At 53.7% G+C, this 27,259-nt stretch overlaps 2 protein-coding genes and 1 long non-coding RNA gene across 6 annotated transcripts; 2 read left to right on the top strand and 1 right to left on the bottom strand.

Annotated features, from left to right (window-relative positions):
* Window positions 1-2,072: 2,072 nt before the first annotated feature.
* Window positions 2,073-18,657, top strand: SNRNP70 (small nuclear ribonucleoprotein U1 subunit 70). Of its 2 annotated transcripts, none has more exons than XM_082710393.1 (10): window positions 2,073-2,523; window positions 3,270-3,426; window positions 4,967-5,029; window positions 5,143-5,197; window positions 10,488-10,552; window positions 10,719-10,781; window positions 11,447-11,528; window positions 14,750-14,851; window positions 17,668-17,755; window positions 17,838-18,657. In XM_082710393.1, exons 2-10 carry the CDS (start codon window positions 3,280-3,282, stop codon window positions 18,487-18,489), a joined length of 1,317 nt encoding a protein of 438 aa, XP_082566519.1. In that variant the 5' UTR covers window positions 2,073-2,523; window positions 3,270-3,279; the 3' UTR covers window positions 18,490-18,657. The 2 variants fall into 2 exon arrangements, with proteins under 2 accessions (XP_082566519.1, XP_082566520.1); XM_082710394.1 differs by having other exon boundaries at window positions 2,085-2,523; window positions 17,865-18,657.
* A 474-nt stretch (window positions 18,658-19,131) lies between these two features.
* Window positions 19,132-27,255, bottom strand: LOC309852933. 3 transcript variants are annotated; one of them, XR_014305446.1, is made up of 3 exons: window positions 26,957-27,255; window positions 19,703-19,822; window positions 19,132-19,410 (listed from the first exon to the last, which is right to left on the bottom strand). It is a non-coding gene; the product is annotated as an uncharacterized lncRNA (long non-coding RNA). The 3 variants fall into 3 exon arrangements; XR_014305447.1 differs by having other exon boundaries at window positions 26,962-27,191; XR_014305448.1 differs by lacking the exon at window positions 26,957-27,255 and adding an exon at window positions 22,917-23,005.
* Window positions 22,484-26,389, top strand: LIN7B (lin-7 homolog B, crumbs cell polarity complex component). The gene is made up of 6 exons (XM_082710457.1): window positions 22,484-22,592; window positions 22,992-23,110; window positions 23,387-23,458; window positions 24,498-24,707; window positions 25,770-25,933; window positions 26,280-26,389. Exons 1-6 carry the CDS (start codon window positions 22,556-22,558, stop codon window positions 26,299-26,301), a joined length of 624 nt encoding a protein of 207 aa, XP_082566583.1. The 5' UTR covers window positions 22,484-22,555; the 3' UTR covers window positions 26,302-26,389.
* Window positions 27,256-27,259: the final 4 nt, after the last annotated feature.

Genomic DNA, 27,259 nt, shown 5'->3' with positions numbered 1-27,259 from the left:
CTTTCCACCCCACTGCTACCATATCAGTCCAAAACACCATCCCTTCCCTGGAAAATGCAGTCTCCTAACCGTCTCCCTGTTTTTCTTCAGTCCCTTCCCTACATTATTTCTGTCCATAGCCCATGAAGCAATCACTTAAAAATCTTTTAAAAATGTTTGTCCTCCTGATCAAAACCCTTTAATTACTTCCTCTTTCATTTTTTTAAAAGATTTTATCTATTTATTTATTTGACACACAGAGATCACAAGTAGGCAGAGAGGCAGGCAGAGAGAGAGGAGGAAGCAGGCTTCCCACGGAGCAGAGAGCCCGATGCGGTGCTTGATCCCAGGACCCTGAGATCATGCATGACCTGAGCTGAAGGCAGAGGCTTTAACCCACTGAGCCACCCAGGCACCTCTCCTCTTTCATTTCAAATAAAATCTGCCTCTCTCTCATGTAGTACTCAGCTGCAGGCAAGGATGACCAATGGCTAGTGAGACAGGCTGGGGAACAGAGTGTTTGCATGGTGGCAAAGTTTTACCACCCAGATTACCAAGGGAACGATGTACTCTTAGAAGGAGAGATCTGGTAGTTAGGTCCTTGACCAAGTGGCCAAACTCAGCATCGGAACAGTGCGACCATCTCATGTTTTGGACCTTCAAGTGTGATGCAAGATAAAGTTCACAGTATTACTAGGGAAATGTTCTTGCCAAAAATGCTTAACTTCAACCTATTCAAAACTTCAGATTCAATTTCCATTTTACAAGCGAAACAGGGTTAGTGGAACAAACTAAACACCATGAGGAGACAATGAGACAAATCCAGAATGTAGGACATTCTACTGAAAACTGGTCCAGACTCTGGGAAAGCCCAAGAACAACAACAAAAAAGGTGTCTGTGTATGTGCGTGTGTGTATCCAATATTAAAAGAGAGCAATGCAGATATTCTTGGGTCATTTGGTAAAATCTGAATATGGGCTGGAAAATTTCCTAGGGGTTAAAATAATTTTGTGGTTATGCAGAAGATCCTTATTCTTAGGAGGCACCCACTGACACATTCAGAGGTAATGTGCCACAGTAATTACTTGCGCATGGTACGGGAAAAAAAATACATAAAAATAAAGCAGGTTTAGCTTCATTTTCCTTAAACTTTTTGTTTTGAAATAATTTCAGAATCACAGATAAGATCCAAAAAATATGGCAGAGTTCCACATACGTACATAAATAAAACAAATGTCAAGATATTTTTAAAGTATGTGCTTTCATGTTACATGTTTCTTGAACTATGAAGTTAGTTAAATTTTGTAATAACTGCCATAGTTTTATTTTTTTAAAATTTATTTAACAGACAGAGATCACAAGTAGGCAGAGAGGCAGGTAAAGAGAGAGTGGGAAGCAGGCTCCCTGCTGAGCAGAGACCCCGATGTGGGGCTCGATCCCAGGACCCTGAGATCATGACCTGAGCCGAAGGCAGAGGCTTAACCCTCTGAGCCACCCAGGCGCCCCTGCCGTGGTTTTATTAAACAAGCCATTGCATCTATCTGAAAAACTTCTACAACACTTAACTCCTTACAGGTCTACAGGGTCCCACGTAACACGGCTGCCAGCTCTCAGATCTCACGGCCAACAACTTGGGATTCCTGCCAACTGTCCCAAATCAGGGCCTTTGCACTTGCTGCTCACTCGTCTAGATCTCCCTTCCATCCGAATCGGATTTCACCTCTCCAGACGAACCTTCCATTATCTCCTTTCTAAAACAGTCCCACTCTCACTGCCCAAGCCCCTCTCCGAAATTTATTCCTTTTAAATGCCTTATCGTCTCCCCCAGTAAAATGTAAGCTCCAAGAGGAAAAAGACCGCCTTCGTCACGTACTACATCTGCACAGCCCAAACAGTGCGCAGCATACACTAGCCGGCGGAAGACCAGTTACTGATTTAGCAGGTTGGACTTCAACGTAATGACACCATTCACTTAGGGACTCTTTGCCAGGCGGCGGAGGGGTATTTCACCGTAGAAGACAACAGAGACATGCGTACAAGATCCGGGAAGTGTGTTAGGAGAAAGGGGCGGAGCATCGAGGAGTCTCGCGCTTAGAGGCGGTTGGAGCCGTGAGCACAAGATGGACAGGGCTCCTGCTGGGTGCGCTACCCGCGTGCGCACTGCGGTCCGCAGCCCGCCGGGGCACAGGAGTTTAAGGCGCCTGGGGGGGGGGGGGGGGGGCGGGAAGTGACCCGGCGCGTGCGCAGTACCCGCGCCAGTGCCAGGTTCCTGTGTGTGGGTTGTGCTTAATCGAGCGGCGCGTGCGCAGCGCGGACGGCGGAGGGATTTGCTACTTGTTCCACCCCTTGCCCCTGTCGCCAGCCGAGGCCGCGCGGGCTCGTGAGCAGCGGCCTGGTGCGCGCGCTGGGCGGGCGACGGAGGCAGACGGACGCGGACGCCGCCGGAGTCGAAGCCAGAGCAGGAGTCCCTGCTGCTGAGGGGCCGCCGCAGCCGCCGCGAGCCCCCGGACCGTCGCCAGGCCGAGGAGGGCGCCGCGCGGCGGGTGAGTGTGACTGAGTGGCCTCATCGGGTGCGGAGCCGCTACCCACAACTCCCTGCGGTGGGCCCCGTCTTTTCCCCGCGGCCGGGCCTCTTTCCCGCGCCACAGCACCTTTCTGCACCCCTTACCCAGAGTCCTCTGGGCACCTGGGCCCTCTTTCCGCAGCTCTCCCGCGGCCCCTTACCCACAGGCCCTTGCGGCGTGTTGCCTTTTTCTCCCTCGCCGCCTCGGCTGCCTGGACCCTTACCCACAATTCCTTTCGTCTGTGGGGGGCCTGGATCTATTACCCACAAGCCCCTAGCTCGAGGTGCTTGTTGCCTCTGAGCCCCTTCCTTGACCTGGGACTTACTGCGATTCCCGCCCCCATAACCTGTTCTCCAGGGTGGGGAGGGGGCCCTCCCTTGTAAGGATCCTTGATCTCCCCCCCCTCCCCCGCCCCGGCACGCTCACAGGGAACCTCTCAGCCTCACGGCCCTTGCTCGGAACTCTTTAACACTTAACTCCTCAGAAACTCTTTTTCAGTCTTTGTTTCCATGAGCGGCTTTACCCCGCCTTCACACAGCGCCCCCCCCCCACCACCTGGTTTCTTTTTCAGACTGAGCCTTAGGATCACTCCCGTGTTCTTACAAAACCTTTTTTATATTGAGACCTTGCTCCTGGATCTCTCTTTTCTTGGGAGTCAGGGGACGGTAGGGGCCTCATCAGTACCCGGTCACCCTAACTTAAGCCTGTCCTGCTTCTGCTCTCAGACTTGGCAAGATGACCCAGTTCCTGCCACCCAATCTTCTGGCCCTCTTTGCTCCCCGTGACCCTATCCCATACCTGCCACCCTTGGAGAAACTGCCACATGAAAAACACCACAACCAACCTTACTGTGGCATTGCGCCCTACATTCGAGAGTTTGAGGTGAGTTCACTGAGCAGACTTGGAATGGTTTGGGTTCAGGGGGCTGCAGAGCTGGATTTGGGAGTCTGGTTTCTGGCCATTTTCTAGCCGTGCGATTTAGGCAGGGGACTCACTTTTTCCAATCCTGTTTTAAATAGTGTTGATACTGTATTCCTTGTAGGATTTGTTTTGTTTTGTTTGTTTTTTTGTTTTTGTTTTTGTTTTTGAAAATTTAGGAACTAGCAGTTGAGGATTCAGGCTTTGGAGTCAGGCCATCTTCGGCTCACACGATTTATCAGTTGTGTGACCTTGGGCGAGTGGTATGTTCTCTTAGTTGATGTCTTCATTTTTAGGAATGGGTAGTAGTATTTTTCTCACAATATTGGCAGGGAGTTAACTGCAAAACTTGGTACAGGGCTTGATTTCAAGTAGTCAGCAATCATTGATGTTACCATGGTCACCAGTTTTATTATTAATAGAATGATGTTCATATGGGCTTGAGATTTTCAGCTCTGTAACTGCAGGGTAAACACAAATACGTGGCTTGGGCTTCTGGGCCTCCCTCCCCGTCATTTAATTTGTAAACTGCGGGTGACAACATCAGAGGTGGGTCAGAGCACACCTGAGAAGGGCTGGCACACAGCCAGAAGTCAGAGGAGGCCAGTTCTGGTATCAAGTAAGAACGGGCCGCTGAAGGTAGAGGAGAGATAACAGGAGACTGGTTCTTCAGTAGGATTTGCCGCCCTTGGTGAACCGGTCCTGGGAAAATGTTATTAGCTAATTAAAGTAATTTAGTGGCTGCAGGCCTGTGGCACCCTAGATGGCGTAGGTTATGTGGCAGAGTTTAATGAGCGGTTGGTGAGCCCTTCGAGAACTACCCTGACCATCAGAAGGTGTCCGGGTATTGCTTCTGGACTCCACTGTCCGCTCCTTTTGCTTCGACCCTGGTCCTGATCGCCTTCTGTGATAAAGGACAAATCTTTTGCAGGGTGATGTTTATGTTTACAATGGAGTGATTTTGATTTTCCTGTACCTTTAAAGAAAGACTACAGAATAAAAGATAGAAAAAAAATTTTTTTAAGATTTATTTATTTATTTGACAGAGATCACAAGTAGGCAGAGCGGCGGGGAGGTGGGGGGAAGCAGGCTCCCCGCTGAACAGAGAGCCCGATACAGGGCTCGATCCCAGGACCTTGGGATCATGACCCGAGCCAAAGGCAGAGGCTTTAACCCACTGAGCCAGCCAGGTGCCCCAAAAGATCAAATTTTTATTAAGCTCGGTGGGTGTAAAGCTGCTCTATCTGGTTACTGTAGAAGTTTCTGAATTCTTCCATTTTCTGTACTTCTCTTGTCACAGACCAGCAGAGGTTTGTGGATAGCATTTGTCCACAGACCCGTGTTTTTGATCTTTGCCACCCCCTCACTTCCACTGGCCTGGGAACTGTCCCATGTTTCTTGTGTGGAGGGGGCAGTGAGTGGCTGAGGTATCTATTGTTTTCTGGATCAGTGTCCCTTGCAACCTCTGTCCCTCCCACCCTGTCACCTCTCTTCTTGTTCCCAGGACCCTCGAGATGCTCCTCCCCCGACTCGAGCAGAAACTCGGGAGGAACGCATGGAGAGAAAGGTAGGTCATTTTTGCCTGTTGTCCCCACATCTTTTTTTCCTACTTTCTCCAGGATGTTCCCTGACATCAGGGCACTTCTGTCTGCATTCATTTGTACCCCTTTCTCCTGACAGAGACGAGAAAAGATTGAGCGGCGACAGCAGGAAGTGGAGACAGAGCTAAAAATGTGTAAGTGTCTCTTTCTCTCCCATCTCTTCTTTTTTTTTTTTTTTTAAAGATTTTATTTATTTATCAAAGAGGGGGGGCGGGGGGAGAGCACAGGCAGACAGAATAGCAGGCAGAGGCAGAGGGAGAAGCAGGCTCCCTGCCAAGCAAGGAGCCCGACGTGGGACTCGATCCCAGGACGCTGGGATCATGACCTGAGCCGAAGGCAGCTGCTTAACCAACTGAGCCACCCAGGCGTCCCTCTCCCATCTCTTCTTCAAACGCTCTTGCATTTGTCTCCCACTGATCCACCCCAGGACTCTAATATGGGAAGGTGGGATGGTTCACTTTTTTAGTTCACAAAGTTGGCCAAACACTGGTTTAAGATGGGGTCTGGGTTGGCAGGAAGGGAGCCTTGAGACCTTGGCTGGGCTCCCTCAACTGGGGAGCGCACATGGAGGGGCTGCCACGGTGTCATAGGCTGAAGCAGTGAGGCAGTTACAGCCCCACTTCTGGTCCTTGACCATGGGAGTTTTCCATCCCTTGCAGGTATAGGAGGAATTGGGACACAGAACCAGATACACTGTAGCCATTAACCAGACTTCACAAGAAGGGCACATCAGCATCAGATGGTTCTGAGAAGGGCCTTACAGTCAGAAGACTTGGGCTTTCCTTCTACACCTGTGAGGCTGGTGAAGCATGTCTCTTTGGACCTTATTTCCTGGAGAGGCATGTTTCCTCAGGGCAATTATGCAGATGCCTAACCTTTTTTTTTTTTTTTTTTTGGTAAGATTTTGTTTATTTGGGGCACCTGGGTAGCTCAGTGGGTTAAGCCTCAGCCTTTGGTTCAGGTCATGATCTCGGGGTCCTAGGATCAAGCCTTGCATTGGGTTTTCTGCTCAGCAGGGAGCCGGCTTCCTCCTCTCTCTCTGCCTGACTCTCTCTGATCTCTCTCTCTCTCTCTCTCTCTCTGTGTGTGTCCAAAAAAAGGTTTATTTAGAGAGAGTATAAGCAGGGGGAGCAGCAGGCAGAGGAGGAAACAGGTTCCCTGCTGAGCAAGGAGCCCATTGTGGGACTCGATCCCAGGACTCTGGGATCATGACCTGTGCTGAAGGCAGACACTGAGCCAACTGAGCCACCCAGGCACCCCAACTTTTTTTTTTTTTTTAAGATTTTATTTATTTTTTAGAGAGCACACAAGCAGGCAGAGTGGCAGGGAGAGGCAGAGAGAGAAGAAGGCTCCTTGCTGAGCAGGGATTCCCAGGAGGTTGATCCCAGGATGCTGGGATCATGACCTGAGCTGAAGGCAATGGCTTAACCCACTGAGCCACCTAGGTGTCCATTCTCTACCCTTTTCTAACAGTTTCCTTTTGCTCTTGGCATAAAGACCAAAGTCTCTTTCCTGCCCACTGTTTAAGACTCGTTGGGTACCATGCTCCCCTCGGGCTCTAGCCACAGCTGCCTCTTCTTTTTTTTTTTTTTTTTTTTTTTTAAAGACCCTATTTATTTATTTGACAGAGAGAGATCACAGGCAGAGAGAGAGAGGGAAGCAGGCTCCTGCCGAGCAGAGAGCCCGATGCGGGCCTCGATCTCAGGACCCTGAGATCATGACCTGAGCCGAAGGCAGCAGCTTAACCCACTGAGCCACCCAGGTGCCCCACAGCTGCCTCTTCTTTGCCTCATTCTTGCCGGAAGGGCTTGGGCTTTTGCCCAGACTCTTCCCCCAGTCTGTGATGACACCTTGGTTTATTTGTAGCAGCCCTTGCTATCCCCGTTCAGCTGTGACTTCCTTGCTCAGGTGGAGTGTGTGCTGAAAGCCCCAAGACCCACTGCAGGTTGGTCACTTCGGTCTGCGTGGGGGATTTGAAGGGGATCTTTCTTCACTGGAGTTGCCCGACTGCCCCGAGAGAGCAGGGTTTGGGTGGGGTTTGCTCACTTCCATGGCCCCAGCCTGGCACAGGACCTGGCACACGGAACTGTTGGCCCCAGTTAATCTGGGAGTCTTTTCGCTCAATTGTTAAGGCACAGCCCTTGCAGTCTAACCCACTGCGCTTTAACCCTCTTTCTGTCCCTTGCAGCCAAGTGACCTTGGGTAAATCACTTGTCCCCCTAGAAGTTATTTTCCCCCCTTTAGGAATGGGGTCTTGTTGTGTTAAATGACTCCACCACCACAGAGGTGCAGTCAGCCAAATTCAGAATGTGTGAAATTATAGACAACAAACTTGTAACACAGTTTCTTTAACCAGTCAAATGACAAGGGAGGTTGGCAGGAAGCCAGACCTTATGGATTAAGGAATCAAAAGCTCTGTCAGCCACGTGGTGTGGGTGGAACTTGTTTGGATCTGGATTTAAATGAGCTAACTCTAAAAATCCAGTATTGAAACAATTGGCATTTGAATACTGGGTCTTCAGTAAGGAAGTAATGGGTTAAGGTGCCGCAATAGTGTGGTGGTAAGTCTCTGTTAGAGGCAGAAATGGTATATCTGGGGTTTGATTTAAAATACTTCAGTGAGGGGTGTCTGGGTGGCTCAGTGGGTTAAGCGTCTGCCTTTGGCTCAGGTCATGATCCCAGGGTCCTGGGATCAAGCCCCGCATCAAGCTTCCTGCTCGACAGGAAACCTGCTTCTCCCTCTCCCGCTTCTCCTACTTGTGTTCCTTCTCTCCCTGTGTCTCTGTCAAATAATAAAAACCCCTTTTTTAAAAAAATAAATACCTCAGTGGGATTGGGGTGCACTTGAAACGGATAGCCAAGGTTGATAATTGAAGCTGATTTCTATGGTTCATTGTATTGTTTTCTGCAGTCCTACATGTTTGGACTTTTGCATAATTGAAAAGAAAAAAGCATACGTCAAGTACATTCCGGTTTTTATGCGTCTCTCCGAGAGCCTCTGTTCCCACTGCTGAAGCATGCTGTGTCTCATCGCAGTAAACGGCTGCCCTTCAAGGGGACCTTGTCCTTTCTAAAGCAGTTGGTCTGCGTTCTATGATTGATTTCTCATAGCTTCAAGGCATGGCAGAGGTTATTACTCATATTTTTAAGACAAGGAAAATCAAGAATTGTTGAGGCCTAGTATGCTTACTGAGAGTTCTTTTTTTTTTTTTTTAAGATTTTATTTATTTATTTGACAGAGATCACAAGTAGGCAGAGAGAGAGGGGGAAGCAGCCTTCCCGCTGAGCAGAGAGCCCAATTCAGGGCTAAATCCCAGGACCCTGAGATCATGACCTGAGCTGAAGGCAGAGGCTTAACCCCCTGAGCCACCCGGGCGCCCCCTTACTGTAGTTCTGAAATACTTCCCCCCCAACCCAAAAGTCTCATGAGGTTTCCCCACCACATAGTACAGTTCTTTGAGCCTCTGCTCAGGGTTCTACCTCGATCAGCCCTTTAGCCAAGGATTTCCCAAAGGCAGAATTTCTCTGCCAGCATGATGGAGTGCTCACTGGTGACCTGCCGACCAGCTCTAGTACTCTGCTGCGGTCATTGTGCTGACATGTTCTTTTTTCAGGTACAGGGGTGCTCTTGGCTGGCTGCACTAGCTTTTGCCTTTAGTCACATTCATGGGCCCCTCGCGGAAGCAGGAACCACAGAGCCTGCCGCAGTGTACCTGTGGTGCTGCTGGGCACCTCCACGCTGCCCGCCGGGAATTCCACTCCCCCAGGCAGCAGTCAGTCAGCCGTCCGTCCCTCTGCTGCATTCCTTCTGCACCTGTTCGACCACCTACTGCCTGGTGTTGGCATATGCATTTCTTGTTGCTGCCCTGAGACTTCTGGGTCTTCGATCAGGTGCCCTCATCCCACTGAGGTCTTTCCTGATTTTCTACTTAAAGCTCTCCTGCCTGGGTCTGTCACTGTCTGATAGAACTGAATGGTTGCCTTACCTTGTTGATGGTCAGCCTCCCTGCATTTGTGTCTGATCTCCAAGATAGCACAGCTCTCTTTTGGTCCGGTTTGCTGTGAAATCCTGGACACCTAACGACGGCTCCAGGCACTCACTAGTCCTTAATGGGTACCTGTTACATGAGTGGATGAGAGCATCCTGGTGCAGACCTAGAGACCAGGGCACAGAAAATGACAGCGCGGAGGGGTGACATAGGGTGAGCAGCTTAAGGGGGCAGGCGCAAAGATGGGGTTGTCTTCAAAGTCTGCCATCAGTTTCCAGGTAGTTATTCCTTTAAATGTGGGCTCAGTCTGTTGGTTTTTAGTAAATTCTCTGAAGTCACCTTGCACTTTGCAGTATAGCCATCTCACAGGAAACAGATCTGGAACTTTATTTCGCTGGCTTTTTGCAACACCTGGACTATCTTCCTGAGAAGCCGGTGCCTGGACATTCAGCGTGGAGCCTGGTAGTTAGAACCCCCGGCCTGTGAGGTCAGGCTGAGGTGTAAAGCCGGGCTTGGCCTCTTCATTGCTCTGATGCTTCTTCCTCTTCCATGCTTCAGGGGTTGGCTTTGTTTCCATTTGCCAGATGACGAATCCTCATGTCGGGGCCTGATTATATGTGCGATGAATTATTAATGTTCCTTTTCTCCTGTTCCCCTACAACACGGCAGGTTGTTCCTGAGGGTGGCACTGTGTCATGGAGGAACCGCCTCCGCTGGGCACTGGGCAGGGTGCCTCTGGGGCCCTGGCGGGAGTCGAGGGCTGTCGTGTGGGGTTGGGTCACCATAGTCTGAAAAGGATTTCTTCCCGGGCCTGAGCCTTCAGAATCCCTTCCGGAATGGGTTCTGTAGTAGATTTTGGCTCCTGTCTGCAGAGATGGTTATTCCTCCGTGGCCTTGTGGTCGGAGAATCTGATCAGCATCTTGTGCCCTGGCTTTCTCCCTGAGGCACAGAGGCCAAAGCTCATAGGGAAGAAAGCAAGGCTCTGCCTCTCTGGGGCCCTCTCCCGGCCTTTGAGCTAAGGTTTTCCCTGTAGTTGCGAGCTGTGCCAGCGGGTGGCAGTGGGGCCCTGCAGGTGATGGAGGAAAGCTCCCCCCCCACACACACACCAGTGGCTATCTAGCTGCCTCCACAGAGGTACCCCGTCTTCCCCTGGAAGGGACTGGAGCCTTTGCATGTATAGGTCTGAATGGCACTTAGGGTGGTCCTGCCCAGTCAGCTTGAGGTCAGCCTCCCCCTTCCCCTGTCAGCCTAAACTGACTACTCACAGAAGGGCCACTGTGCTCTAAGGCAGCTGGAGAGAGGAGCATGCCCAAGGTCTCCAGGTCACCAGCGGTTTTCCTCTATCTAACGGGCCTCTGCCCATCTGTGTGTGTCTGTCTTGCTGGGTGAGGCTGTGGACACTCAGTCCTTACACATTGTGTTCTTCTCGCGCAGGGGACCCTCACAATGATCCCAATGCTCAGGGTGATGCCTTCAAGACTCTCTTTGTGGCTAGAGTGGTGAGTCTGCAGCTCCCCGTCCCTGGAGCGCCAGAGGAGCCTAGATCCCTGGGCTGCTAAGAGCTTGAGTGTGGGACAAAGGACAATAGACTTAAGTCCTGGAATGCTCTGAGGGCTTTGGGATGGTTCACTTCTCTGTCTTAACGTTGTGTCTGTCTCCCGATAGAACTATGACACGACAGAATCGAAGCTCCGGAGAGAGTTTGAGGTGTACGGACCCATCAAAAGAGTGAGTGAACTGGGGCTTTGGCTACTCGAATTGGGGCACGAAGCGGGGAGGGAGAAGGCCGGCTCCTGGCCCCAAGGATGTGTCCTGTTATTTTGGGGCTTCAGAGGCCATGGCCTACGTTCACATTCTGAGTGCACTAACATGCAGCTGGCTTTGGGAAGCAGAAAGGGCGGCTTTCTGTTGATTTAGGGTATGAGTAGGCAAACTACAAACTTACTGTTTGTAAATATAGGCTTGTCGGTGACCAGCCGAGCCCATTTATTCACTGTTGTCTGTGGCTGCTGTTTCTGAAGGCAGAGTCCGGTAGTTAGACCCTGAGGCCCTCAGCTGAAGTACTTGCTGTCTGGCCCTTCAGAGAAAAAGTGTAAATGTGTGTGCTGACTCCTGTTTCAGAAGAAGGCTTTATGTTTAACCAACGTGTCTTAAATTCACTGAAAAGTCCCATGAGCGCTCTGGGCCTTAGCGAGGGCTGGGGATTATTGCACACGTACTGCCAAGCCCGGCGCTGTGAGAGCCACAGTCATTCTGGGCTCCTGAGGACAGGGAGAGGGTCTGAGGCCTCTGTTGCTGGCAGCACCCAGCCCAGGGCCTTTGGCACAGGCTGATGATTGAAGGGGTGAGATTTCCTAGTCTGAGAACTGATTTCTACCTGCGGCTCCGCCCAGATACACATGGTCTACAGTAAGCGGTCAGGAAAGCCCCGAGGCTACGCCTTCATCGAGTACGAACATGAGCGAGACATGCACTGTGAGTACCTCCCGGCCTGAGCCCTGCGCTCTGACCCTCTCTCTCCTCTGCTGCCCAGCCCCTTCCCGTCGTCTGTCCCCACCCCCCACCCTGCCAAACCTGACATTAGCGATGTCTCTCCTCCTCCTCCCTCTGTTTCTGATATATCTTTTTTTTTTTTATATACGTGTTTTTTAAAAAACAAAAACCAAAATCCCCCACAACGTGTGTGTGTGTGTGTGAACCTGGGGAGGTAAGTGTCACACGTTGAACCTCAGGGGCAAGGAGGGAACTGGGTGGGGGCTGGGGCCAGCTGGAGGTGGGGGAGGGGTCGGATGTTTGGGGAGCCTCTCCCCATTCCCCCCACCAGCATTGGGGGCCGGCCAGGATGGAATGAGGACTGGCCTTTGAACCTGCCCTCTCTTTCCCTCAGCAGCGCTGGGGCTGGGCCACCCGACCCTCCGCCTCCCCACCCCTGGCCCCCCACCCTGTTCCTCAGCGGGCAGTGGGTTGGTAGGCGTGCTTAGCGCCTGCCCCCACCTCTCCAAAGCCCCCTTTGAGGCTGCGGCGGCGTCCACACGGGCAGGGACGGGTGGTGGGGGGCGGGCAGGGCTGCGGCGTGTCCAGGGGCCGCCGTATTAATTGACTGTTCTTATTGTCACTGCAGCCACCACGCAGCTGGCTTGCAGCTGATGCTTACGCTCCCCTTACAACACCTCAGTGTATGGTTGGTATAAGGGTTTGTATCATGGGTAAGATCACTCAGCACCGCACACCAGCCCAGCTTAGCCAGGCAGCTCAGGAGCAGTGAGGCATCCCTCCTCCCATTCCCAGTTGCCCCCTCAGCCTCCCCGCACCCAGAACCCTTTCCTTGTTTGGGTGCCCTTTGTCCCTCCTGCCGACCCTTCCCCCAGTCCGTATATGCTCTCTGATAGTCTTGCTGATCCCAGGAAGGGAAGGATGAGCCCTGATGGGAAAGGCAGCTAGCCTCTCCGGTTGGGTTCCACTCAACCCCTGACTTAAACTGGCTTCATGGCGTCAGCGGCAGGGTTACAGGAATACTGCAGACCGGGCGCACTAGGGCGAGGGCTCCGTGGGGAACCCTTCAACCCTTTGCTCCTGGCCCCCGTGCTTTTGTGGGGCTGTCACTGTGGTGGCCCTGGAGAATCTTTTTGGTTGCTAGACTCAGGGTGCTGTGCCCCTTTTCTGTCTGCCTTATCATGGTTGAGGCTTGCCAAAGGGCTGTGGTGGCCAGCGGCTCTGCAGAGTGCATGGAATTGGGGGTTGGGGTGTGGGAGGGACCGAGTGACAGGCTGCAAGCAGCTGAAGGTGTTGCAGATTTTACTTAAGACCCTTCCACTGTCTAGAGACCTAAGAGAGGGAGAGAAAGAGAAGCCTAGAAGTACACATGTCACATGGTTTCTTTGTTGGTACCTTTGGGTTGGGCCTTTTCTGGGTTTTGGGATACTGAACCAGAGCAGGGTTCCTTTGCTTGACTGTGTTCCCAGTCCTTAAATTCCTTCTCCCCCACTGGGTTTGGGGGCCAAATGGCCCCTCTTCCTCAAATCACGGGCAGCACTCCATCTCCTGGACCCCCCAGGCTGTCTACTTGTGTGCCAGCCTTTTGAGTGGCAGGTGGTGGGAGGGAGTGTGGAATTCGAGGTGGAAAAGTCCTTCTATGTGCTGCGAGGGGGTGGGGCGTGTGCTTAGTTTAGTGTGGACTTTACTGGGAAAGGTAAGGGCGGACAGGTTCACTAAGGTCTCCCCAGCCTTCTTTTTAAAAATTCAACAAGCTAGTCCCCGGGCTTTACCAGCTCCTAGACTTGACGTTAACCCTTGTCTCCCCCGTCTTTCAAGGCTTCCATGAGGTTTCTTTGGGGTCCACCACTTCCTCTGCCTGTCTCCAGGTGGTGCAGGAGATGTGGTTCCTCTCCCTCTTTGTGGCTCCCTAGAACCCCCCACTTCCCTTCCCTGTAGCTTTAGCTGACCCCATGGTGGTGGGTGTGGGGTCTGTGCGCGTGCTCAGGTAAGCTTGGGGGCTCCAGGTAAGCGGTCCCGTGTCCCCCCCCGGGAAGCCCGCCTCCTCGCCAGGCCCCCAGGAGTTGCCGAGCCCCCCCCATCCCGCTCGGTTTGGACACCCGCAAGGCCGGCATCGGTAAATGGCACCTTTTTCTCTTCCTCTGGTTGTTATTTGGGGGGGAGAGGGCTGGGGCGGGGCAGGGTATTGTGGTTGGTTGAGGACAACTCCCTAGGCCAGGGCTGGGGGTGGGAAAGAGACCTTTTTGGCCTTCCCGACGCCCCGTGTGAGACAGGCCCGGGATCAGGCCTGCCCATCACTGTGCCCTGCCCAAGAGCAGGAACATGCCTCTCCCTGAATCTCCCCCTCTACTCCTCACCCATCCCGAGAGGCTCCGGCTGGGGTTGGCCTCCCAGCATGTGTTGAGCTGGGGGTGTGGAGGGAGAGATGGGATGGGGGCTGGGATTGGGTGGCAGTCAGTCGGCTCAGGTAAGGCAGGAATTGTCGGTAGCACCGCACGCCTCCCATGCCTCCCTCCACTTTCCCTCTCCCCCAGCTGCTGTAGGGGGCCCCTCCAGGCCCCCTGGGAGCACCATAACCCACCCTTCTGCTCCCTGCCATCTCCTAAAGATTTCTCCCACCCTTTTCTGGTTCATTTTCTGTTCTGATGTCTGTTCCCCCCCACGCTCACCTCCGACCCCCACCCCTAAAAACACAAAAAAACAAAAAGGAAAACCGGTGTGAACTGGGGTGCAGAGCGGCCCAGCTGGGCCTCCTGCCCCAGCATGATGGTTTAGGGTGCATGCCTGGGGTTGTGGAGGAGCCCTCCCCCACAGCAGAGTCCAGCCTTAAGTTAACCTCCAGTTTCTTTGCAGCAACTTTGGCCGCCTGGGCAGGAGGGGGCTGCTCTGTCAAATGGGAGTAGGAGGGGCCTGGGTGCCCAGGGGTATGGTGGTTGGGATGGTCTTGCTCCCCCCCAGTAGCAATTGGGGGGTGATTAACAGGTGCCAAGATGGAGCAGGCCCCTCCTGGTTTGGGAGAGGGTTGGTCTGGCTGTCAGTTGCCTGGCTGTTTGGTGGGCGTGTGTGTGTGTGTGTGTGCGCGCAAGCGCACAGAGTGCATTGATGGGGACGTGCGGGTGGGGATGCCACAGAGCTGGGCCCTGTCCTGACTAGAGGACCCTCTGGGGACTCCTCCCCCTCCCCCCTCCCCACGTCTGTTGCAGCCGCTTACAAGCACGCAGACGGCAAGAAGATTGATGGCAGGAGAGTCCTTGTGGATGTGGAGAGGGGCCGAACTGTGAAGGGCTGGCGGCCCCGGCGGCTAGGTGAGCACTTCCTGCCGGGACTGCGCCCTGGTGGGCCTGACCCCCTTCTGCATCCCTCTGCTGCTTCCTATCTTCCCTTCCTTTTTCGCCTTGCCTGGCTGTTCATCATACCCTTCCCTCCCTCCGGCTTCTCTTGTCACCATCATCCTTCCTGATGGCTGTCTTCTCATTCTGGGTCATTGATGAGTTGGAGCACTGGCTTGGAGAGGCGAGTCTGAGACCAGATGTCAGTTTGTGCACTTACTAATTGGTGCATTTGCCCTTCTTCCTGCCTCATTTCCCTTGATCCTGGAAAGTCGGGGTAACTGCATAGTTCACTGAGTTCAGCACAGGATGCCTAGTTTGGCAGTTGGCCCACAGTAGGGCTCCTGAAGGTCTCGCTGTCACCCATGTAGTCTTAGCTCTTGCTCCTTTGTTTATTCATCGGTTACCAGCTGTGTACTGTGCTTTCAGTTCGGAGCAAGACGTGGACAGCCTCTGTCTGTCTCTGATTGTTACTCAGCCTGTCGGTCAAGGTCAGTTTGGTTGCAAGTATTAAAAGCACATTTGAGGTTTTTAAAGTACAAAGGAGCCTTGTTGGGAAAGAATCCTGGGAGTCCCTTGGAGCCCAGACATGTGTGATGGTCCTCCCGTACACCTGGCGGCTGGGTCTTAGAGCTGCCCAGAGCTGCCCCTGGCGTCCCTGCAGCCCGCGTCCACCTTGTCTGCTGTCCCCGCAGACTGGTCTCGTCTGTGCTTCCCTGCACAGGCCCTGTGCCTGCTCTGCCGTTTCCGCTTTACCCCTAGTCCTGGGTGCGTCTCTGTCCTCTGAGGTGCTTGGATCTCAGGGGCTCAGCGTGGGGCCTAGACCTGGGGCTGCCGGTCCTGCCATCCTTTCAGGCCTGTGAAGGACCTGCTCCTGCGAGGGTGAGTGACGGCTCTCCGAGAGAGGTGGTCCTACCCTGGCTGACACCTCAGGCGGGTGCGGGACTGCTGCTCTTCTCCCACCTCCCCGTCACTCTTCTCATCCTGGCCTGGCCAGGGTAACCCAGACCACACATGCACCTGCTGAGCCTCAGACAGGAGAGAGCTTCTTACCTTCCCTCATTTCTCGGGTGGCGTGAGTTTTTCAGAGTGTTCTGTTTGCACTTGTAGGATTCTGGAATCTCAGAGTCTTCTAGTTCAGCTGGCATTCAGACTTGGTGATAGCAGTACATCCTGACCCAATATATATCTGGAAAAATAGCATCCAGAACAAAAGTTCTGTGAGCAATAATCATCTTTTTTACAGGGAATATGTACTAGTATTTTATGTTCTGTTGTTTTATTATGTTTTCTTAATATATTGGTTGCAAGCCATCCGATAGATGATGGGATCCACAGCTGGATCGTGACCTGAAAAGGGGAGACAGTAGCCCGTGCTACGCCCTGCCTGTGATATTCCAGATGCTTGGCAGTGGTCTCTCCCGCCTAGAATGTTTGCTCTTCAAGCAGTCTTTTTCCTTTTTCACTGGCATTGCTAGAAGCCATTTCCTTATATGGAACTTGGGCCTGCCTCACTGAATCTTTCTTCCAGTCCGAGTGGTGCAGAGAGGGGCACGAGAGGGGAAGTTCTGGAGTCGGCTGGGAGCCCGAGCCCAGTTCTGCACCTTCGTTGCCAAGGCCCTGTGCAAGTGACTTTGTTTTCCCGTCTGCATAAGGTGTCTCCTGCTCCTTGGAGTCGTTGGGTCAGTCACCTGACTTTAGCACTAGACTTTAATCTTTTGGCTGCTCTACCACGTGCTGGTTACGGTGAGCAGAGCCAGTCAGTCCCAACCTTGATGGTGCTGAGAGTCTGCCAGGAAGGGCAGGCGCCCCTCAACTTGCACAGGTGTGTAAATGTGAGCTTCCGGAAGTTTCAGGAGGCTCATATGGTCTGTGAGTGTATGATGGAGGGCAGCTGAGTCCGGTAGGTCAGGGCAGGCCTGAGGAAGTGCCGCTCCGGCTAAGACAGGAAGGGTGAGTAAGTTAGCTCCCCAGGGAGGGTGAGATTCTAGGGAGAGATGAGTGTTCGCAGACAGGGGCAGAAAGGAGGCAGAGGCTGCGAGGAGATTGAGACCACCCAGAACGTAAAGAACCGGGAGCCCCTGGTTGAAAGGTGGGCAGTGCGAAGCCATTGGAGGCTTTGAGGCAGGTCAGTTCAGAGGGTCACTGACTTGGGGCGCTTGGATGGCTCAGTTGGTTGAGTGTCTGCTTCAACTCAGGGCGTGATCTCTGGGTCCTGGGGTAGAGCCCCTTCCCTGCTCAGCGGGGAGTCTTATTTCTCCCTTTCTGCCCCACCCCCACTCATGCTCTCTATCAAATAATTAAATCTTCTAAAAAAAATTTTTTTTTTTTTAAAGATTTTATTTATTTATTTGACAGACAGAGATCACATATAGGCAGAGAGGCAGGCAGAGAGAAAGGAGGAAGCAGGCTCCCCAATGAGCAGAGAGCCCGATGCAGGGCTCGATCCCAGGAACCTGAGATCATGACCTGAGCCGAAGGCAGAGGCTTTAACCCACTGAGCCACCCAGGCGCCCCTCTTTTAAAGAAAAAAGTTACCGGCTTAGGGCGGTGTGAGGCGGCCGCTGTGTGGGAAGGGTGTGCGAGGCTCTACTGTATCTGGAGGCTGGGGCATGCGCTTTGGAGTCTGAGTGCAGGTGTTTCCCAGCTGGCACCTTGTGAAAGTCCTCACGTGTCTGTAAAGCCTGGCTTTTGTAGTGTGGCTGCAGTCCGTCCTTTCGCTCTTCAGTGCCCATTTCCCTTCCCTCCGCGCCCTGCCCAGACTGACCCTCTCTCGCCTGCTCCCACCCTAGGAGGTGGCCTTGGTGGGACCAGAAGAGGCGGGGCCGACGTGAACATCCGGCATTCCGGCCGGGACGACACTTCCCGCTATGATGAGAGGTAAGATTGGGCAGCCGGTTTCCTGGGATGGGGGTGGTCACGTGGGGGAGCCCTGCCACAAACCTCTGCCCACCTCATCCAGGCCCGGCCCCTCCCCGCTGCCCCACAGGGACCGAGACCGGGACCGCGAGCGGGAGCGCAGGGAACGAAGCCGCGAGCGAGACAAGGAGCGAGAACGGCGACGCTCCCGCTCTCGGGACCGGCGGCGGCGCTCACGGAGTCGCGACAAGGAGGAGCGGAGGCGCTCCAGGGAGCGTAGCAAAGACAAGGACCGGGAACGGAAGCGGCGAAGTAGCCGGAGCCGGGAGCGAGCACGACGGGAGCGAGAGCGCAAGGAGGAGCTGCGTGGTGGTGGAGGTGGTGGTGACATGGCAGAGCCCTCAGAGGCCGGCGATGCGCCTCCTGACGATGGGCCTCCTGGGGAGCTGGGTCCTGATGGCCCTGATGGTCCAGAAGAGAAGGGCCGAGATCGTGACAGGGAACGACGTCGGAGCCACCGGAGCGAGCGGGAGCGGCGACGGGACCGTGACCGAGACCGGGATCGCGAGCACAAGCGGGGGGAGCGGGGTGGTGAACGGGGCAGGGATGAGGCCCGAGGTGGGGGTGGTGGCGGCCAGGACAACGGGCTGGAGGGTCTGGGCAACGAAAGCCGAGACATGTACATGGAATCTGAGGGAGGTGATGGGTATCTTGCTCCGGAGAACGGGTATTTGATGGAGGCCGCACCAGAGTGATGAGGGCCTCCCCCTGTTTTGTTTTGGACGTGTTCCTACCCACCCCCTGCTGTCATCCTCTCCCCTGACCTTGGCCACCACCTAAGTTTGCCAGCCAAGGGTAGGAGTCTCCTTATTTGTTCAGGCCCCTCAGATTTAAAAATAAAATTAATTTCCTGTTGATAATGAGCACCTTGGTTTCTTCACTGCTCTTCCTGTCTTTCCCCCACCAAGGTCGTCACCTGACTGTTAATAGCCTCACTTGGGTTTGTATCAGGCCCTGGGCTTTATGATGACCTAAGGCTGGACCTATCCACACTACACCAGACCTGCTTAAAATGGGATAAGGAGGTGTTCTCTAAGGGTTCCCTCCATTAGGATTTTTGGTCCCTTTGTGATTTCCTTCCTCCTCTTTTTTTAATGTCTGCCATACATTCCCTTTGGGGCCATCCCTGCCCTCGTCTTGGTGGCCAGATGGGGCTCCAGACACTATTGCTCAGTGGGAGCCGCAGGTTTACATGAAAGGGAAGCTGTCGTCGGAGTTGGGAAAGCAGGGAAAGGCTGAGGAGATGAACCAGGAGCACAAGCTGCAGAGGGACAAGATGGGGTGCCGCAGAGCAGTTGTACAAGGTGGGGAGTACAAAGGGCCTGTGGTTAACGATAGCAAGTTCATGAGTATTTTTACTTTTGGCTGCCAGTGTCAGTGGAGGATTAACAGGAGTCCAGGAGAGCTTCCATCAGCAGTTGAGATTGCGGCCATTTCCAGAGGGTGAGGACACGTCAGGCTGGTGACCCCTTGAGAATGAAGCCAGTGAGTCTCACAGAACCCCAGAGGGGCTCGAGACCACAGCTGCAAGTATGAGTGTAGCAGACTCCAGAATTGATGCCTAGAACGGCTGTCCTCCATTTCAGCCCTTAGGATGCCTAGGAGCTGGACATTTCCTGCGTAGGCAAATACAGGACCTATTTTTGTGTCTGAGGACTTTCTGTTGATAGGTAAACTTGGCCTGATAACCCAGAGGCAGCCTGTCCGCTAGATCTGACACAAGGATTATGCTTTTTAACTGCCTCGTTCTACCTAAGCAGGCAAAAATGACAGCCAATGGAAAAAATCCTGCAGCAGGAGACCACAAGCTAAATGAAAAAACTGGTTCTGGAAGGAAGAATTTAGGGACTAAAAGAGAACTCCGTGCCTCTAGTTAGTATATGCTCATAGATATCTCAGATACTGTACCTGCGCTTCTGGAATTGGCCGTGAAGAGCAGGGTTTGGGGCTAGCGTGGCACAGGCAAGTTACACGAAGCCCGGACAAAATCCGCGGAAGGTACTGGGAAGCCTGACTGGAGGGTGATGCCTAAGAAAGGAAAGCACACAGATGAACCTGTTAGCCCTCCCCTGTTCCCTGAGGGCATTTGCCACTTGAGCCTAGGGGAATAGACTCAGAAAGTGGCAGTCCGCTGAGTTGAATTCACACAGGTTAGACCGCACAGGTTGGACTTAAGGGCAGAATTTCCAGATGGGCCGCTGAGCCCCCAGTTCCATGGGCAGCCTTCCCTCAAGACATTTGCCAGCTGCTAAACTGCTTGCTGTCTGTGTAAGACCTGCCAACAAAGGGCTCATCAGAAAGCAGTAGCTGGATGCTAGCGAGCTGAGTAGAGGTGGTAGCAGCCACTTGCACACTTGCACTTGCGGTGGCCATGCGGAACATCTCTGTGGAGATCTGAAACTGGACCCATTGGGATTACAGGTGATCTCCTTGCTGGGAGAGGACTTAGCCCTTTGGGGTAAGATCTAATTCAAGAGCCTCTGTGATTTCTAGTACACAATGCTCAGCATTTACTCAAAAACCATTAGGTATTCTAGAAAGAAGACGTGAGTTGCTGAAAACCAAGGGAGAAGTAGCCAACAGACCCACACATTCTGCTGCTGGGAGTTACCAGAGAGTGAAATAACCACAGGTTCACGAAACAAGGAAAGGATGGAGAGCTTTGAAGAGATCTGCCATCTTTAAAAGAAAAAAAAATTTTTTTCCAAACTTTAGAACTGAAAATAACAAATTAAGAATTTAGGTGCATTTTGCAGTTCATATACTACATAACCCAAAATGTTTCTGTTAACAACACATTAGAAGTTCTAACGGGGAAAAGAGACAAACTTTCTTGAAAGTAAGAGGAACTTCACAATCTCTTAAGGAAGTTAATGATACATGTCACCAAAACAAAAGTTTACAGGAGAGGAAACAGGATCCATTTCAGAGCAGTGAGGGGAAAAAACCCCAGGATGGCAATTTCTAGAGAGCGGTTAGTCCAGGCTGGAGTCAGGGCTCTGACTCAGGTTCCCAAGGACTTTCAGAGTAAAGAAGGTTCAGTCGCTGAATGGATGGCATTTATCATTTCACGAGGTACACAAACCAAGCCATTGTGCTGTACGTACCCCTTAACCTGCTGCAGTGATGCATGTCAATTCCTCTGTAAACCTGGCTAAAAAGGACTGAATAAAATATGCTGTGATGGAAAGTTTGAAAAGTTGGGAATGTCGTGGAAGAAAAGCAGACTGAAGTTGCAGGAATAAAGCTGTTCAGGAAAGGAAATGTCATCACAGAACACTCCTAGGCCCTCTTGTAAACAGTCAGTACTTACCATGTGAGCACTTTATTGATTGCCCTAAAAACTGGTAGCATAAAACTACCATGGGAAGAGAGCGGAAAGGTTGTAAGAGCAGAAAATCAATACGTAATATATTACTAACACCTAGAACTGAGAAACAGGTTACTTAGATATACAAGCAAAACATCTCTAAGTTGTTGCCTCTTGCAGCGGGGAGACTTAGGACATGCTTTTCGATATTAGCCCTTCTGTTTGATTTTGTTTTCATTAAACTTGTTAAAACGAGAGAAAGATACTATGGAGAGGGATAGACATACCTGCTCTAGTCCTCTCACTTGGCAAAAGCCCTTTTCAGGATTCCATTTCCCCATCCAGCTAATCCTGCTGATAGGCAACAGTCAGCCTTCTCCACAATCTTCTCCACCTTTCCAACATTTCTCTGGCCTCTCTAGCGTATGTGATACCACTGCCCACTTCTTTTTTGAAAGCACTCTCTTAACAGTTCCTCCCACCTGGATTTCCTCCCACTTTCCTGCTATTCTTTGTCTTTTTCCTAACTTTGAAATGGTAGAAGTTTCAGGAACTCAGCCCTAGGTCCTCTTTGTTGTATATTACCTTGCCGCCAGCTAATGAACACAGCCGATCACTAAGACAGGGCCAGACATTTCCAAATCTGTCCAGCTGTCGTCCTTCCTGTCTCCTGACCTCCTCCAAGCCATCACAGGATTGCTGGGGGAGCCTTACTGGCTGGTCCCCCTGCTTCCTCTGTTGCTGCCATCCAATCCAGTCCCCACACTCTGGCTACACGGATCTTAAAATACGCATTTGAATATCACATTTAACTCTTAGGAGTTACCATGACGTCCAAGGTCGTCATGTGTATGCTAAAACCAAGGTCGTGTATAACCTGGATCCCGCCTACCTTCTCACCCTCACAAGCCACTCTAGTTTTAACTTCGCGGGTTCTTTCTGCTGGAAAATGATTCGCGCCCCACCTCCCGATGATCTTCCCTCCAAGGACTAGGTCAGTGGCCCTAGAACACCTCCTCACTCCTGATTTCTCATCATAGCCGTAGTTGGTAGTCTACCTCCCCTCCTCATAGACTAAATTCCTTAAGGGGAGTGGGCTTGTCTGCCCTGCTCAACATCGTGTCCAGATGTTTTAAAAACGTTTGTTCGATGAACGTGGTAAAAAGAGAAAGCGGAGAGACAGGTGTGGCGGGCAGGGCAGTGAAACGGAAGGAGGTACATACATGCTGCAAGAGGAGGGGTCGCAAAGCGGATAGACGGTTGGCGACCGTGGGCTGGACCGCCAGACAGGCGTGGCAGCAGGTGGGGCAGCCCCGGCGCCCGGATCCCAGCGCAAGTCGGGCCGCGCCCCCGCAGGGGGCGCCCGCCGTCCGGGGCGTGGCCTCGAGCAGCCCCGCCCTCCTCGCCGGAGACCGGGCAGGCGGGCGGCTCGCGGCGGCGGCGGCGCAGACATGGCTGCGCTGGTGGAGCCGCTGGGGCTGGAGCGGGGTAAGCGCGCCAGGGGGCCCTGCCCACCGGCCGCGGCCCGCGTCCGGGACCCCGGTCCCCGCCCCTCCACCGCGAAGCCCCGGCGGGTGGGCGGGCAGATCGAGCGGGGGTGGGCGGGGCGGGGCGCCGCGGTTTGTGGGTGTGGGAGGGTCCGTGGGTTTAGCGGGCCCAGGAGCGGCGCCCACCGCACAGCCCTTCCTGTGTGCGTTTGGGGATCCGGGGGCGCAGGACTGCGGCCGCAGTCTCCTTTGCCCCCGGCGACTCTGCGGGTGTCCTACTGGGACTCGGCTGTCTTTCCTGGGATCTGTCAGCGCTCGCCCTTACTCGGTTTCTGGCCGCATCGCTCCGTGCTTATCCGAGTCTCTGACTCTGTCTCTGCGCCCCGCCCCCGCCCCGCAGACGTGTCCCGGGCGGTGGAGCTCCTCGAGCGGCTCCAGCGCAGCGGGGAGCTGCCCCCGCAGAAACTGCAGGCCCTCCAGCGAGTCCTTCAGAGCCGCTTCTGCTCTGCCATCCGGGAGGTGAGAACAGCGCGGCGCCGGACACAAGCGGGCGGCCGCGGTCCCAGTCGTTGCCCAGAGCCCAGGGACTACGCCTCCCAGCAGCGGCTGGGCCGGCTCGCCTTAGGGAGCCCGCGCTTCAGCTCCGGGGTTCTTCGGGAGTTGTAGTTTCCTTGGGCTCCGGGTTGCGGGGGGCGGGGCCGATCCTTGGGTGGGAGGATCTGCGGGTCTGGACTCTGCTGAAAGGAGAAGGGGAGTCCCCCTGGTGGTTCTCTGACGCTACGGCGTCTTCACCAGGTGTATGAGCAGCTCTACGACACGTTGGACATCACGGGCAGTGCTGAGATCCGGGCCCACGCCACAGCCAAGGTAGGTGACCCCTACGCCATCGCTCATGGTACCCACCGAACCGCCTGGTTTAGCTTAGTAACTTCCTAAAGTCAGTCATGCCTGTTTCTTCTTACATGATTTTTGCCAAAGCTGTGTACCAGTTTTTGTTACTATTATTTACTGACATTATAATCCCTTAAATTGTACTTAAATGTCATTTAAAGGCATCTTTAGCAACTTCAAATGGAAACTATTGCCGCATACCTGACATGAAGATACCTTTTTTTTTTTTAATTTTTAAAGATTTTATTTATTTGACAGAGATCACAAGTAGGCAGAGAGGCAGGTAGAGAGAGAGGAAGGGAAGCAGGCTTCCCGCTGAGCATAGAGCCCGATGCGGGGCTCGATCCCAGGACCCTCAGACCATGACCTGAGCCAAAGGCAGAGGCTTTAACCCACTGAGCCACCCAGGTGCCCCTGAAGATACCTTTTAACACCTACATAATGAAATAGCACGAAATACTGAAATCTTATCAAACTCTAGTTGTATGCTGTTTCTTGCTGCTTCCTGGAGGCTCTCAGCTTCTTCCAGCCCTTGTTTTTCTCTATTAAAAATTGAGATTGGGGGCGCCTGGGTGGCTCAGTGCCTTCAGCCCAGGTCATGATCCCAGCGTCCTAGGATCGAGCCCCACATCGGGCTCTTTGCTCGGCAGGGAGCCTGCTTCCTCCTCCGCTCTCTCTCTCTCTGCCTGCCTCTCTGCCTAACTGTGATCTCTGTCTGTCAAATAAACTTAAAAAATTTTTTTTTAAATTGAGATTGGCAAGAGTTGACTACTGAAGGTACACTAACACCAAATGGAGACATTCTCTTCGACATGCCTGAAGCATCCAGACTGCATTAAGAGAGACTCATTACAGTGCAAGCTTGTTTGAACTGTGGCAGGTGTCCCCTGTGTGGGGAAAGCGATCTGATCCAAATTGCTCTCCCTGGCCCAGATCCTACCCCCCTCACCCGCCTGCCCCCCCACCCCCCAGCCATGGAACGGCCCTCATCTCCCAATGCTTTCTCTTCCCCCAGGCCACAGTGGCTGCCTTCACAGCCAGCGAGGGCCACGCACATCCCAGGGTAGTGGAGCTGCCCAAAACAGATGAGGGCCTGGGCTTCAACATCATGGGGGGCAAGGAGCAGAACTCCCCCATCTACATTTCCCGTGTCATCCCTGGAGGTGTGGCTGACCGCCATGGAGGCCTCAAGCGTGGGGACCAGCTGCTGTCAGTGAATGGTGTGGTGAGTGGGGACTGAGGCTGGGCTCACAGTCTGTTCCAGGTAGCACAGTCCCTACTTTTCACATTCATTCAACATGCAACGATAGAGTACTGTGTGCTGGGCGCCACTACAGAGCCTGAGATAAGTTTGTCTCAGCTCCTATGTTCAAGGACTCCCTTCTTGGTGAGGGAGATTGCCTGGAATTGTCCTAATCTGGGGAGATCATAATGAGGAAGCACAAACCATTGCAGAAACCCAAATATGGCTCTCACCAGACCAGTGTAGATGAGGGAAGTTTTTGCAGGGAAAGGAACATTTGAGCTGGGTTTTGAAGGATGAGGAGGAGTTCTCCAGGCAAATAAGATAGAGAAGTGTATTAGCAGCTAAGGGTATTGTAGGTAGGCGCTGGGACTCTGCACTCCTCTGAGCTGAACAGAAAGGGCTTAGGTCTAGTGGAGGAGTGGAGCACATGGTTAATTAAAATCACTGCAGTTGGAAGTAGACGGCAGCACAGCTGGATCGGTAGTGGGGGTTAGCTACGCAGGGCCGGAGGGCCAGCCTGAGAAGGTGGGACTTTGTCTCAAGGGTTCTGGGGAGCCTTGGGAAGGCTGTGAAGAGGAGATGGATAGGCTCAGCTTGGAGGTGTAGAAGGATCCCTTTGGGACTCTACAGGGGACAGACTGAAGGTAGAGACTAGAGGCCAGAACGTTCTAGGAAGAAGGCTAGGTAAAAGACCAGGGAGAGGAGGAGGCCTGAGCTGGGGCCAGGGTGGTGGGGGCAAAGAAGAAGGAATCAGCAAGAGGGAGAGGGCTGGGATTAGCAGGCTTTGGGGACGGAGGGGGATAAAGATGGACCTGGAGTTCTGGCTTAGTGAGGGAGGGCAGATAGGGCTTGTCCCCAACATGAACTTGCAAGGTTTTGAGGTTGGACACTGAGCCAAAAATAATTACTCTCCCCTGAGGCCACGAGGCCTTGACCTCTTGGGCTGGCACCAGGCCCACCAACAGTAGGTCCCATTTCCAGGGTTGGGGCTGGGGGAGGGTGGTAGGTCCCAGGCCCAGGTGTCTGTGCACTGCCCTGCAGAGCGTTGAGGGTGAGCAGCACGAGAAGGCAGTGGAGCTGCTGAAGGCAGCCCAGGGCTCGGTGAAGCTGGTGGTGCGTTACACGCCTCGCGTGCTGGAGGAGATGGAGGCCCGCTTCGAGAAGATGCGCTCTGCCCGCCGGCGCCAGCAGCATCAGAGCTACTCGTGAGCCCTTTGCCACCCCACCCCTGGGGCTTCTTTTGCCTCCTTTATCCCCAGAGTCCCAAGCCAGGCCAGTGATTTCGGGGACCTTCATGGCTACCCCCAGCCCTGGCTCCTCTCCCTGGGGTTCTGACCCTTGACCCCGACCCAGGCTCTCACAAGCCATTCTGGCTACATCCCATGGGGACTCCCAGCTCACTGTCATCTTGAGATCTGCAGCCTACTCTCTGGAATTCCTCAGTCCACTTCCCTGGGCCCTTGGCTCTGGAACCCCAGGCCTGGTTCTCTCCCAAGCCTCCCCAGGTCCCCTCCCCTGAGCTTGGCTCCCATCTCTTCACCCTCTTTGCAGGTCCTTGGAGTCTCGAGGCTGAAACCACAGTATTTGGACCCTAACCCCGCCCCCTTCCCTGTACAGTATTTATTGTCACCGGCTCCTTATTTAAAGATCTTTGATCCTCACTGAGTGTCTGTGCGTCTGTCCTGCATCCTGGGGTTAGAGTGTCTTGGGAAGTGGGGGAGGGAGAGAAGCTGAAGTCTAGAGCAGGCCCGGAAGAAACGCTTTTCAGAGTCTGAGAGCAGAGGTAGAGACTTTCCCCCAAGGTCTGAAGCGGGAGGCTGGCCCGCTTCCTAGGCATAAGTCCAAGGCGGAGGCTAGGACCCTGTTTGGGTCCAAGTGCGGGGTCACAACCGCAGACAACGCCCCCTAGCCTTGAAGAGAGACAGGGCGAAGGCCAAGCGCCTTCTGTAGTTGGTCTGACAGAGGAGTCCTGAGAAGCTGCAGAGCCTGTGGGCGGCCTCTGTGTGGGCGGGGCGGAGCAAACCATTAGCTTCGTTCGACAGGGGAGCCCTGCAGGCCGTACTTATGAAAGTACGTGCGGGGTGGGGGGTGCCGTGTGCAGTTCCCGAGGTGGGCGCAGGGGGTGCAGAAAAAGGTGTACCCGCCGACCCGGCATTCACCCCACTTTCCAGCCTGAGCTCGTGGCTCCGGGAGTCGCCCCCGCCTTAAAATCCAACCTTTACTCCCACCTCACCGCCGGTCCTGCCCTCGCGTCCCGTGTGGCGCTAGGGCCGGCGCACGCCACCTCCGGGATCTGGGGTCGCAACTCGCATTCCACGCCGCGCGCCACTAGCTCCAGGTGACATCATCCCCTGCCGGGCTCCGCCTCCCGCCCCAGCCACCTCACGCCGCGCACTTATTGGCCGGCGCTCCTTGAGCTCCGCCTTCCGCTCTCCGCCCGCGCGACCCCTCCCAGTCCGCGCGAAGGCGGGGTTTAGCCACCGGCCGGCTCCGACGACGTCTCCCATTGGCCATTCAGAGCCGTCTGTCAG

Source organism: Mustela nivalis (genome assembly GCF_964662115.1).
Source record: "Mustela nivalis genome assembly, chromosome: 18".
Lineage (NCBI taxonomy): Eukaryota > Metazoa > Chordata > Mammalia > Carnivora > Mustelidae > Mustela > Mustela nivalis.
This window is presented reverse-complemented; position numbering and strand designations above follow the sequence as displayed.

Bases quoted from the DNA above. Each gene is read 5' to 3' on its own strand.
- SNRNP70 (XM_082710393.1), top strand. From the start codon at position 3,280: ATGACCCAGTTCCTGCCACCCAATCTTCTGGCCCTCTTTGCTCCCCGT. The intron at 5,030-5,142 runs GTAGGTCATTTT...TTCTCCTGACAG, and splicing joins AGGAACGCATGGAGAGAAAG to AGACGAGAAAAGATTGAGCG. The intron at 17,756-17,837 runs GTAAGATTGGGC...CACCTCATCCAG, and splicing joins ACTTCCCGCTATGATGAGAG to GCCCGGCCCCTCCCCGCTGC.
- LIN7B (XM_082710457.1), top strand. From the start codon at position 22,556: ATGGCTGCGCTGGTGGAGCCGCTGGGGCTGGAGCGGG. The intron at 24,708-25,769 runs GTGAGTGGGGAC...ACTGCCCTGCAG, and splicing joins TGCTGTCAGTGAATGGTGTG to AGCGTTGAGGGTGAGCAGCA. The intron at 25,934-26,279 runs GTGAGCCCTTTG...CCCTCTTTGCAG, and splicing joins CAGCAGCATCAGAGCTACTC to GTCCTTGGAGTCTCGAGGCT.